This window comes from Xyrauchen texanus, chromosome 4, assembly GCF_025860055.1.
Source record: "Xyrauchen texanus isolate HMW12.3.18 chromosome 4, RBS_HiC_50CHRs, whole genome shotgun sequence".
NCBI lineage: Eukaryota > Metazoa > Chordata > Actinopteri > Cypriniformes > Catostomidae > Xyrauchen > Xyrauchen texanus.
The window spans coordinates 43,630,715-43,643,602 of record NC_068279.1 but is presented as its reverse complement, the minus strand read 5'-3'; the positions used below and the strand labels follow the sequence as shown (position 1 = coordinate 43,643,602).

At 37.8% G+C, this 12,888-nt stretch overlaps 1 protein-coding gene across 1 annotated transcript in view; it reads right to left on the bottom strand.

Moving 5' to 3' along the window:
* The window catches only part of LOC127637669 (rho guanine nucleotide exchange factor 12-like), a 104,293-nt gene that overhangs the window by 32,950 nt on the left and 58,455 nt on the right, over positions 1 to 12,888 (bottom strand). Inside the window, exons 8-17 of the mRNA XM_052118857.1 lie at positions 12,691 to 12,810; positions 8,492 to 8,620; positions 8,273 to 8,398; positions 8,104 to 8,196; positions 6,473 to 6,583; positions 6,207 to 6,299; positions 6,073 to 6,115; positions 3,564 to 3,696; positions 3,193 to 3,330; positions 1,650 to 1,682 (exon numbers count right to left, since the gene is read on the bottom strand). Coding sequence (XP_051974817.1) covers positions 1,650 to 1,682; positions 3,193 to 3,330; positions 3,564 to 3,696; positions 6,073 to 6,115; positions 6,207 to 6,299; positions 6,473 to 6,583; positions 8,104 to 8,196; positions 8,273 to 8,398; positions 8,492 to 8,620; positions 12,691 to 12,810 — 1,019 coding nt within the window. The remainder of the gene's footprint in view (positions 1 to 1,649; positions 1,683 to 3,192; positions 3,331 to 3,563; positions 3,697 to 6,072; positions 6,116 to 6,206; positions 6,300 to 6,472; positions 6,584 to 8,103; positions 8,197 to 8,272; positions 8,399 to 8,491; positions 8,621 to 12,690; positions 12,811 to 12,888) is intronic.

Below are 12,888 nucleotides of genomic sequence, written 5' to 3'. Positions count from 1 at the left end.
AGTGCCAACAGCAGCACAGAAAAACATTTCTTTGCAAATCATAGACAAATCTAAACAATTTAAAGGAAATGCCCATTTCTAATCCAAGGTTGAGAACAAATGAAGGTTATTGTCCTCTGGAAATTTCATTTGTATACATTTTTTTTGCTTTTCATTTATTAGATTTTATGTACAATTTTGAACATTCATATTAGGTGAGTGGAACATAGACAAAAGTGTTTTTGGTTGTAATCATTAGGTTATTTTTACTGATGTCATACTATACATTATTCATTTCATAATGTGTATTTCGATGTGGACCTTGAAACGACTAATGACCACTTTATGGAACATATTATGGATCCCGATAAAGAATTAAGTAATCCATATGACTCCCGTGGTTAAATCCATATGTTCAGAAGCAATATAACAGGTGTTGGTGAGAAACAGATCAACACTTAAATCCTTTTTTACAATCAATCTCCACTTTCACTTTCACATGTTTTTGACGATTTGCATTTTTCATGCATATCCCCACCTACTGGACAGGGAGGAGAATTTACAAGAAAATTGGACACAAATATTGATTTGTTTCTCACCCACACCTATCATATCTCTTCAGAAGATTAAAGATTTAACCACTGAAGTATTATGGATTATCTTTATGCTTCATTTATGTGCTTTTGGAGTTTCAAAAATGTGGCAATCATTCACTTGCATTGAATGGACCTACAGAGGTCAAACACATCTGGGATGGAAAGGATGAGGAAATGGTGAGAGAATTTTCATTTTTGGGTGAACTATCCCTTTCAGAAGTCTTGATCTGTCATTACTAGCTGAGGGAGCAAGATCTCGATTCAGTCCATGCAGAAATTCTTAACAGCATACTGAAAATAATTTTGTATGCTACCATCTCAGCCGACGAACATACAAAGCTGTTCTCACAGACACTAACTGTACAAGCCAAACAGATGACTTGTGCAATGCATAACTAGAGTCAGAGCCAGAGCAGAAATAGTCCTCACAGGCTCTACGTTCTTGTGTGCCATCTGGACAGACCCACAGTTCCTCTGTCCCCGCTGCTGTCGCAGGGCTCCATATGTTACAATAACTACCACTTACAATATTGCAGACCAGACTGGGCTGTAAATACAGAGCTTGTATTTTGGTATTTGAGCTTAATAATACCTATTAATACATGGATGTTTTCTTTTATTTCTACTGCATATGAAATAACTACCTCACATTAGGTCAGTGTACACTTACTGCATCGTTACTATGGTATCAGATGATAACACAATGATATTTTTATATATGCCATGGTACTAAAATTCATGTACCATGATTTTTACATGGCATGCCAAAGTATGATCAAGAATACCATGGTACTATCATAGTACTATTTTCTAAGTGATACACGATGGTACAGAATGCTTACCATTCATATACCATATACTTATCATGATACTTCAAACAATATCCTGGTATTACCATGGTAAATGTAAAAAAATAAATAAATTGCAATACCATGGTAAGTATTGGCTCTGCTAAATATTTCAAGTGGGAAAACAGTAACTTGATATTTGATTGAGTTTTAGTCTGTGTGGCTGTAAAGTGTTTATTTTGAGATGATGTAATGTGTCGGTCGTCGACATGAGAATTCCCCTTACCACTTATCTTCCTCTGTGGGCTGTGACGTCAATCTGAAATGAAACAAACCACCGTTTACCAAAGTGTGAGAGTACACACGCGCACACACACGCACACACACACACGACTTTCAGTGAGTTTCAGTTCTAATTTTTAGTAAGAGAAATTGACTTTAATTTAACCCTTGTGCTCTTATCAATAGAGAACCCTGTTCCATTAAATGTGGAACCCCCAATTTAAAAAAAAAAGAAATGTACTTCACTAAAGTACATTTCTTTTGGGATTTTATGTTATTTTGTTTTACCTTATTTTCCTCTAAATTACTCCATTCAACTTAACATAAAATAAGCAATTTTTTAAAATAATTTTCACTCCATTTCAGCAAGTTGAAAGACTTGCTGAAGTCTTCAAAATATCAAAATATGCATTGGGGGTCTTTGGTGAATGTGGAGTTTAGGAAAAGTCACCAAGCCCTGAAATGATAACAGTGAATAAGGGTTAAACCAAAAAAGGAATATATTTTCATATTACTCACAATGTATTTGAGTCATACAAAAAATACAACATTGTGTACTTCCCGAGGGCACAAACTACACACCCATTAATCATTGTGAATGACATAATGATCAAATAAAATATATAAAACTTTTGATTTTCTGATTATAAGTATATCAAAATATATTTTACATTTATTGCAAAATATTCTAATAAGCACAAATAAATAAGTAGTTTGGGCATGAAGGAAGATTAACTCAATTGCTTCATTTACGGAGCGTAATGGGAGTGGGCAGTAGCGTCCGGACTCATTTCGTGGGATTGGTTGTCCGTGGTTCTCTGACTGGTGGATATTTACTGCTGGACCACAGGATATCAAGTCGTTCACCAGGAATTCCACTAACAATATGATTTTTAAACACTGATGTTGACAGATTGGTGGCTTCAACAGAAGCCTATACCATCGATGAACAATCTCTGAGATCACGGTAAGTCTGTTGTCAAAGGTTTCTTATTGTTATTAATCAGTTCATCTATGGAAAAAATAAATTGGATTTTTACATCTGGAACTGGACTGTTCATCTACCTGTTTGCACTCTATAGTCTGTTTAATCTTGTCCTTCTACAAAATGGTTGCTTCTTGTGAGCCTCACAATGTTAAAATAACAAACAGCTGTTGGCGACAGGTTATACGCCAACTCTGTTAACATCATAATCACCTGTTTTCAAATAATGTAATGAGACAAGCTTAAAATGTCAACCCTGTGTTTGACATTTTCAATCACATCAACCATGATTTTTTGTGTAGTAAACAATTGATTCATCATCAGTTTCACTTGTTTTTAAAATGAAAAGCACACACACACAAACACAGCTCCAGAAAACAGAACTGAAGTGTGTGTGACTGTGGTTTGTGTAGGCACCAACCGCCAGACACAGAGAAACAGATAAAGAAGGGAAAAACAAAGATATTGTTAACAGCCTCATTTTTCACTACATAGAAAAGTTGATTTCTGACTCTGGTATATGCACACACAGATAGATGTCAGCGTGCATGTGTGCACTTACAGAACGTCCTCTAACTTGGAAATGATGTGCTCTGCGCAGGATCGCTCTTTCTCCAGAGCCGCCCGGTCTCTCATTCTCTCAGTGTCCAGACGGTTCAGCTCTGCTTCCGCCAGCGTCAGACCCATACTGCGTTTGTGTCTGCAACAATACAACAAAACATATAAGACAACATATTGGGGAAAAGGCCATACTGTACATGCAGGGAATCTGCCTCACTGGATGACGGAAACTTGGGCTTGTACGTTGCTATAGTACAGTGAGTATGTATGTGTGTGTGGAGGGCTTTATCATGTTCTTTATTGTGTGTGTGTGTGTGTGTGTGTGTGTGTGTGTGTGTGTGTGTGTGTGTGTTTAAGAAGAGTTTATCTTACCTAAAGTCCTCTAGATTTTTCTGGATGTCAGGTAGAAGTGTGTCCTGCAGCTGCTGAACGTACTGTCTGTGGGCGTCCTCTGAAATGGGCTCGGGTCTCTTCCGTTCGGCGTTAATCGAGTGTGCAGTCCGCTCTTCATTTGCAAACACATGCATAAAAATCGTTCTTATTACACGCAAAGCAACTGAACTGAAATGTCATTCTTCATGTCACATCCCAGATTCATAACATTCATGTAAACACGTCATCTGTATCAGTAATATCTGAAATCTTATGATGCTAAACCTTTTCTCTGAACTAAACACTGTCCAAATCGAGTAACGTTACTCATGCCAATCACTAGCTACTTGCTACAGTTTTATCTATCTAATGTAAACCTTAAATCCATTTTAGAAGAGTTTAGAGTATTTTGTGACTGAATCCATGAATGTGGTGAAATGTCGCTAGCGTTAGATTGCTACGTAGATATTTTAGTTCAACGATGTACAGTTTTCTGTGTACATTGGTTGATTATGGCATATTCGTTTTAGCTATGAGGGTTCAAGCACCTCCACCCCTAGCAAGAGGGACTGAAAGAAGCATCACTTGATGGCCCCGGTACTGTCCAGTATTTGATGTCTATCGAGCGGAACACTTTCAGATGTCTGAATCGATATTAGATTTCAACCCCCACTGTGAAGTGTATATCCTAATATGAATACATTTGTATGTAGCTGTAACTAAGGATGTTGATGTAATGCAATTTAAATACAGTTTCCTGTTGCGTGTCCTCATTCTGGCAACCCGCATGAGCTTCTAGTCTGGGGTGGGGCAGACAACTCATCTACATTTTGAATTTGGATTGCAGTACCCATTTCAAATGCTTGTTTTCAATCTTACATACAGCACCTTTAAAGGAATATTCCAGGTTTAATACAAGTTTAATACAATCGACATCATTTCTGGCATAATATTGATTACCATAATATTATTTTGACTCGCCCCTCCTATTCTTAAAAAACAAACAAAAAAGAAGCAAAATCGAGTTTACAGTGATGCACTTACAATGGAAGTGAATGGGGCCAATCGGTAAATGTTAAAATACTCACTTATTTCAAAAAAATACCCACAAGACATAAACAATATGTGTGTTAAAGGTGCACTCGGTAATTTTTGAAGTATGTCGAAGTGACTTACTTTTGCTAAGAGTGACACCTAGTGGACTGGATGCTGCATTAGTCAAACACAGTAGTTTTCAGTTACTAATATCATTGTAGAAATTCACTATGCGAGGTCAGCCAGGGTTAATTTAATCCATGAATGAAAGTGTCCAATAACAGGGCAGTTACTGAGATCAAGAGAGTAGTGTTCAGTTGGTCATGTGACACTAACATGGCTGCTCCCATGAGGGGACCCTCTCCGTGTAGAATAAAAGAGCTTTTATAAGGTTACTGATATGACTGAACTCTTCATCTCACATGAGTGGACACGATTTCATACTTCTGTTTCAAAATTACTATTCATTTCTTTAGAAGTAAAACCTTTTTAACGAAGGAAAAAAGTTATTTTTAATATATAAATGACTATTACTACTTTTTAATATTACCGAGTGCACCTTTAACGTGATTTTAGTGTGATAAAATAACTTTGTGTTACCTTTTCTGTGTAAAGTTATAGACAATTTTACAACTCCATTGCCACGACGAAGTCATCAAACCCCAAGACCCTAAAAACGACTGTAAGACTGATGATTTAAACAACTTAAAACTCAGATATTATTTGAGCTGTTAACAGAAGAATTAATGCAAGTGCTTTTATAAAATTACAAGCATCACATTTCAGCCTTTAAACTCTTAAGAAAATTTGCCCCATTCAGTTCCATTGTAAGTGCCTCACTGTAACCTCAATTTTTTGCTTTTTTTAAAGAAAAGGTGGGATGAGTCGAAATATAATTTTTTTTGGTTATCATCATTATGCCACAAATGCTGTCAGTTGAGCTTAACTTGTATTGAACCCAGAATATTTTCTTAAGTTTGACCAGTATATCAATTGCTTTATATCGTATGAATCATAAGCTTATAGATGGACTGTGACGCTCCTCACAGAATGATACCTTTATCAAATTGGTCAAAGGAGGAACGCCCTCTTAAACTTCATAGAAAATGAATCAACCACTAACAAAAGCCTTCATCGGCAAAAAAAACTTCATCAGTTTACTCATTTCGAGTACTCAAGTTCGAAACATAATGAACTAATATTGGCATTATATTCATTCATTTTCTGTTATAGCATAATTTAATGTACAGCTGCTTTGAAACAACGCCCGTTGTGAAAAGCGCTATACAAATCAATTTGACTTGACTTGATCTAATGCAATTACATGCATTCAGTGAGGCTGAAGTGTCCAAAAAGCTTTTGGGACCACTTTATTACCAATCAATCCATAATAAGTTGATTAAGGAGATGGCTGTCTATCTAGTTCAGGACAGATGTAGAGACCCTTGTATTCAGTTTAGTGGTCTAGTCTTACCCAAGTCAGCTATGATGGATTCAGGCACTGTAACTTTCAAACTCTGTATTAAAACAAAACACAAAGCTCATAGTTAGATATGACACCATCTACACAATGCTAAACAAGCTTAGATTTGTTTTAAGGTTCCTCACGGCTGTTTTGTCCATGAAGAAGGTATCCATGAGGATTCGGCGTGTTTCTTTGGAGCTGGTCTGCTTGTAGAGTTCAGTGTAGAGGTAGCACAGCTGCGGCGAGAAGATGAGAGACAATTAAATTATGCGACTTAATTGATCCGAGACCAGCATACATAAACAGCAGCCTGAGAATGGTATTACTGGAACACTACAAGTAATTTTATTTTGTTAGATGGTTGGAAATCCAGTTCTGTCTGAGACTGTTTGTGGACGACTGGTCTCACCAGCGGTGCAGGGTCAAACTGAGAGACCACATGATGGATGAAAGCTGCCAGGTGAGCTGGCCGAGACTTCAGGAGGTCTATGCTCTGAAAACAGCTACACAGGCCATTCATCTAGAGAAAAAGAGAGAGTCAGAGTTAAACACATGACAAGGCACCCGTGTTCTGTTTCATCCATTGTTTTGCACCTAGCTTGTTTTTCGCACAACACCTTGTTTTTAGGTGTCATAAAGACTGTACTTTCACTGTCACAAAAAAAAAAAGATTTTTTACTCACATTTGACACAAATTGGATATTGTTGCACAAATGTAAATGGAAAAATCAGCAAAAGATCAGATTTTTTTGCATCTGATCTGAGCCACTTCCAAATGTGGTTTTAAATCAGGTACATATCTGATATCTGGACATCTGACCTATGACTAAACATGTACATTCAATTCCCCTTGGTTTCCTCATGGCGTGTCCTTATGGAGCAGACGTGCCAGTAGGTGCTCGCACAAAAACTCAAAGGGAGAGCATCCCATTAATTTGAATCCTGTTTGAATCCTGTTTGAATTTGAATGTCTGTAATTTTCCCACACTTTTTCTGGACTGCGTGCTCCCCCGCTGGTAAAAATTACTGCGTGATTACCTACTATAAAACGGCCTGTAAAAATAAACCCTGGCAAAATTTATACCGTGCAATTTCACATGTTAATAAAAAGCCCGTAATTCTGCACTTTACAGCAATTGAGTCCTTATGGACTCCTTTAATGGTGCTTTGTACTTTTTAGGAGCTTGATAAATTAAATGGCTATTCATTTTTGTTATATGGACTGGAGAAGCAGCCTGGACATTAGATAGATGTCTCCTTTTGTGTTCTATAGAACAAGAAATTAAATGCAGGTTTTGAATAACATGAGGGTGAGTAAATGACAATTTTTAGGTGAAATATTTTTACATCTTTATCTTAAGCAAAACTACAATAAATGCATCCGCGGTTCATGATGTTGAGCATAGTCAAATAAAATCTTTATAGGGGACCTATTATGCTAAATTCACTTTTACATGGTGTTGGTACATAAATGTGTGTCATAAGTGTTCTGTTGTTGACTGTAAAAGTGAACATATGTGTCTTCATGTACTCTTGGCATCAGTGCCACTGAAGACGCAGTGGTCAAGCTGGACTGTTAATCTGGCATACCGTGAATTTTCCCTTTGGGCTGACGCACTTTAGGGCCAATCAGGGGCAGACTGGCCATCGGGAGAACTGAGCGGGCTGGTGGGTCAGCCGCGAAATGGTCCGAATGGGCCACCCCAATAGATGCATTAATAACATGGTATTATAAATGATCCACGGGGTATTTTGAGCTGAAACATCACAGCCATTCTGGGGACACCTGAGAGTTATATCACATCTTGTAAAAGGGGGCATAATAGGTCTCCTTTAAAACCTGGTATCTGTTCCAAAAAGTGAGCTGTCTTGTTATATAGAATGTAGATAGATAGCTACCTTTATAGAAAGCATCCTAACTGAAATGAAGCTTCATATGTGACTGATTTGAAATGCTCTACATAAGTATTAACTCTGTTTATTATCACTCACAGGCACCAAACAAATACATGTTATAAGACAGCCATGGACATCTCCTACCTGTTCCTGCTCTGTGTCAAAGTCATCATCCTCAGCACCAATGATACTTGGGACCACACGAGAGGAGGGGCTCCCCACACTTGACTGAGAGTCCTAAATTACAAATCCACATTTTACGCACAGAACTGAGAAACTACACATGTTGGTACGAGGTGAAGAGTTCACTCACTAGATCAGGCGTGTCTTCAGCATCCGGTGAAGGGCAAGAGTTGAGGCTGTCATGGGGTGTGGTCTTTGGGCTGTGGCAGGGGGTCTCTCTTTGGCATGGGCTCTCTGGGACAGAACTAGGAGTAATCTGTATGGATTCAGAGTAACCAGTATTAGAACACACGTGTGAAATATGGAGGGTGAGGCTGATGGAGGTCATTGGTTCTGGAGGGGTACTGACAGGGCTTGTTGTGTTGTTGGTCCATGACGGCTCCGTTCCTGCATTGCCCTGCCAGGAAGGGGGGCGATTGAAGTCACCCGCTCCATCCTCCAGTTCTCTTTCACCAGGCCTTGGAGATAAGGAGCCGTCCTACAACATAAATACAGAAACTCACAAAATGTTTGTCATCCACTGCCTTCAAGTAAGCTAATAAATAGTAAATAATTTTTTAATAAGTCATGTTATAGGCATATTATCGCACAATTAACACTGGCAGGTTGGTCATTACTCAGATGTGCAGTAGAGATTGAATTCAGTGTTCCTGCAGACTCTGTGGTCTTTTCACACATGATAATATTATTTCAAGTTAAATCAATATGTCCTTCTATTTACTTATTTGACAGGTAGTAGAGCTGCGTGATGAATGCACCAGCGTTCATGAACAGCAAAATGCTCTTTAGTCACAATGCCCTCTTGACGAGATATTGACGTAAACACAGCTGTTAATATATCCTAAGCAGTCAAAAATTTCAAAATATTGGATCTGTGAAATGTGTAAATGCAGCCTAATGTAAGCCTATTCTGACTGCATCAATGTAGTACTCATGTAGGTCTAATAATCACACAGTAATGATTGTCAATAATTTAAGTAGTTTTATATTGAATTAGATTACTTTTTTAATGTTTTTATATAATTTTATATTAATATTAGGGCTGTCAATTTAACGCGTTAATTCAGTGCGATTAATTTTACAAAAAAAAAAAACAGACCATAATAAGGAAGATTCCTGAGAAATGCAAGCTTGTAGTACCACCTGTTTACTCCAGAGGGCAGTAAGTGAAATTTCAGCTGTATGAGCAACGCTCAGTTTATACAGTGAAGAAAACACTTCAGTAGGCAGAACAACACAAACGTGTGTTACGTTCTTGCATTCAAAACACTCGAAGGAGCGCAAATGCGATCTAAGGGATCTCAAGATGTGTTTAAAGATTGTGTATTAAACTATATTTAACTTGACACAGTGACCTACACATTTTATGTTTATGACGCAACACACCCGAGACGCTACAAAAGCATATCTGACGCAGGTGTAAATTGACGGGCTCTTAAACAATCCCTCATAATAAATCTCCAACTGATTGACAAATTCACTTGTGAAATGGATTGCTTGACTTGATCTAATTACAACAGTTCACTGTTATAATTTTTTAAACATTTAAAGATAACTATGTATCATTATTTCATCATTATATATTGAATTATTGTTATATGAGGGGCTTTCTCAGCAAATATTTGTATATGCGAATAATCGCGATTAATTAATCGGGACACCGTGTAATTAATTCGATAATTTTTTTTATCAATTGACAGCCCTAATTAATATATAATTTTGTATATGTTTAGTTGCTACTCTTAAGAAAAACTTAAAGCACTGTTTATTCCGTTCACTACAGTATTTAATTGCTGGGTCTTGAATAATTCCTTTAAAAGCTTGAAGCATTTTTTTAAGCATATTTGCTTATTTATTTACCAGTGCAACACCAGGTTAACAAAGGTCTGTTAATGAATCTTTTTTCCCCCTCGTTTTGCTTTTCCCTTCACTTTAGTAAGTTAGAACTGAATGGCCTAAATGCAATTTAAGCACTTTAGTTGAACAATTTTGACACTTTACAAGTTTTTTGTTTTTGTCGCAATAACAACACAGTGCTGTTTGGTTTATAATGTATTAGCTAGGCACGCTAGTGGATTTAGGACTTTAATATATATTTATGATTTACAACTTAAACTTCCTACTTTTTGTTTATTGCATTTTTCAAATACACTGAAGCAAAGAAGATTTTGTCAGGACCTTTATTAAATTATATATTACTTTTGGTAGCCTAATGCTCAGGTTTTTTTATAATCACAAAAAAAAAAAAAAAAAAAAATCTAAATTGTAAAAAACAATCGGCATCTTTATTCTAAGCAAAAACATTGTGATTCTCAATTCATCCAGAATCTTGCAGCTCTAAAGCTGCGTACACACTGCCAATGACATCGCGCGTGACAGCGACTCCATCCCATTCATTTTCAATGAGAGCACAGCGACTTGAGCTGTCGCGACCGTTGGCGACTAGATGTCCAGCGACGCAACAAAGTTGAGACAAGTTCAACTTTATTCAAATGAACAACGACTAACGGAAGCGACAGCCAGTAGGAGAGAAGACGGGAGAGCTCACGTGATCCTTCTCTCTCTCTCTCTCAGCTCCTGCAGTAACGGAAAGATGGATGAAAGGCTAATTCTTGCTGTTAGCAATTTTCCAGTGCTCTATGATATGGATATGGTATATCCAGCCGCAGCTCTTGCACCAGCCGGTGGTACTCGCCGTGCTGACTCCGAGATTTAATCGTTTTGTGGACCCAGACAGACCGCCGTTTGCGTTTTTGCCGCTGATAAACAGCCGCTATGGCAAAGAGCACGCCTTGTTTCTCATTCATCTTTGATATAAAGCATTTTATGTACTGATTCCATTTATATTTAGTATTTTCCCTCCAAAATGTTTGCTTTTAGTGCCAAGAAAAGCGATTTGCTGTCAAGAGCAATGGAATGACATCCGTGAATGTCATTTATAAACGTTACTAGGCAACCAGTAGTGGGAACGCCCACTAGCGACTTCACCGCCAGTCGCTGGCAGTATGTAACAGGTAGCAGGGCGATACAAGATCAACAAGACAGAAATGAGTAATAATGCACAGCCTCTGTGTGTTTGGACACAGTCATAGCTGTCCATGCGCCGAATGAATGACAATCTGTCATTAAACAGTTGAGTCTATTATTATAACTGTGTGAGCTGACAGTTAATTTGCCTTAACACTTGCTTGTTGTATTTCTGTTACATTAAAGCTAACAAAATGGATAAATGAGAACAATCGACAAGTAAAACTGTCCATTTGCAGCATAACATTTTTGATTAACCTTATAAGTATGCAGGCATACCGATCCCACTAATATATATAATATCTATATTTAACTGAAATGTGTCTCAATCTTTTCAAAGACATTAAAAGAGAAATTGGTAACACAACAGTAAGGCTGTATTTTTTCCAAAAACATTCGTGTAACGTAGTTCAAAGGAAAGGAGGCGGCGAGAACCGGCTTGTCAATATAAATAATATTTTAATGATTAAACTTAAACAAAAGACAAAAACACACATACTGACGGACATGTCCGTAAACAATCTCTCTATCCCGCACCACCGCCAGCAATCGGCCTTTATACCTCTCGGAGGCTTAATTAGCCTAATAAGGGACCGGGTGTGTATAATCACGACCCCGCCCCGCCCTCCGCCCTGCCACAATTAGTAAAAATGAACTAACAATGAACAATACGTTTACAGAACTTATTAATCTTGGTTAATATTTACTTCTACATATATATACACACTTTAAAAGACAAATAGATACATTAACATTAGGTCATGCGTAATGAACTAACAATAACCAGTTAACATTTATCAAGTAAAAATAGTGTTCATTGTTCTTTCATTATATCTCATGCATTAATTTATGTTAACAAATCAAAACTGATTGCAAAGTGTTAACGGAACAATTTTCATGCCCAAGTTGCATTTGGTCACTAATTAGTTAAACATGAAATTTGGTTATATCTATGTTTAGGTGATTGAAGTTCTTGGGAGTATATTAAAACCACAATTATACACTAATTTTGTTTAAGTCTAAACAAAACAAATGCTACTGTTAAAACTACAAAGGTTATTGTCGGAAAACTCACTGCTTAAGCCAAGTGCACACTACACGACTTGCAGTCGGCGCCCTGCAACTCACAATCTTGATATCCATTGTGCAGGAGCGCACACAACACGACTGATCTCTGAGAGAAGAGTCTCTGATTTCATGCTTTCCAATACCTTGCTCTCCTCTTGTGCTCTATATTTAATTGCCCGTGGCTCACTGTCGGTCTCTCGATCGTCGGGAAAGTGCGCACCTGATGACATTGGTGGTTTGAAATCTGTCGTAGGGTCTGCAACTAGTCTGGGTGTGTCACAGGAGTGGGCAGACAACAAGGCCATTGTTGGTTGTGAGATCTGAGACTTCTCGTCGCAGACCAGTTGCCGACTCAAAACATCAAAGCAGTAGAGTGTAGTGTGCACAAAGCTTTAAGAACTCTACAAACTGAAGAAAAAATGTGTGTGTATGTATGGATGTGTGTGTGTGTACCTGTCCAGTCCCAGTGGGCTTGCTGAACTGCTCCTGGAGCTGTGGATTGTGCTTCTTGGCTTCCTGGATTTCCTTCAGTAGTTTAGGTGTGGGGATCCTGCTGTACTCCTCCGTCATGGCCTGTAATTCACACCAAATCCAGATTCTGATCAAACATCTCAGTGCGCTCTAAACACTCATTCATTTATCGTCATATAG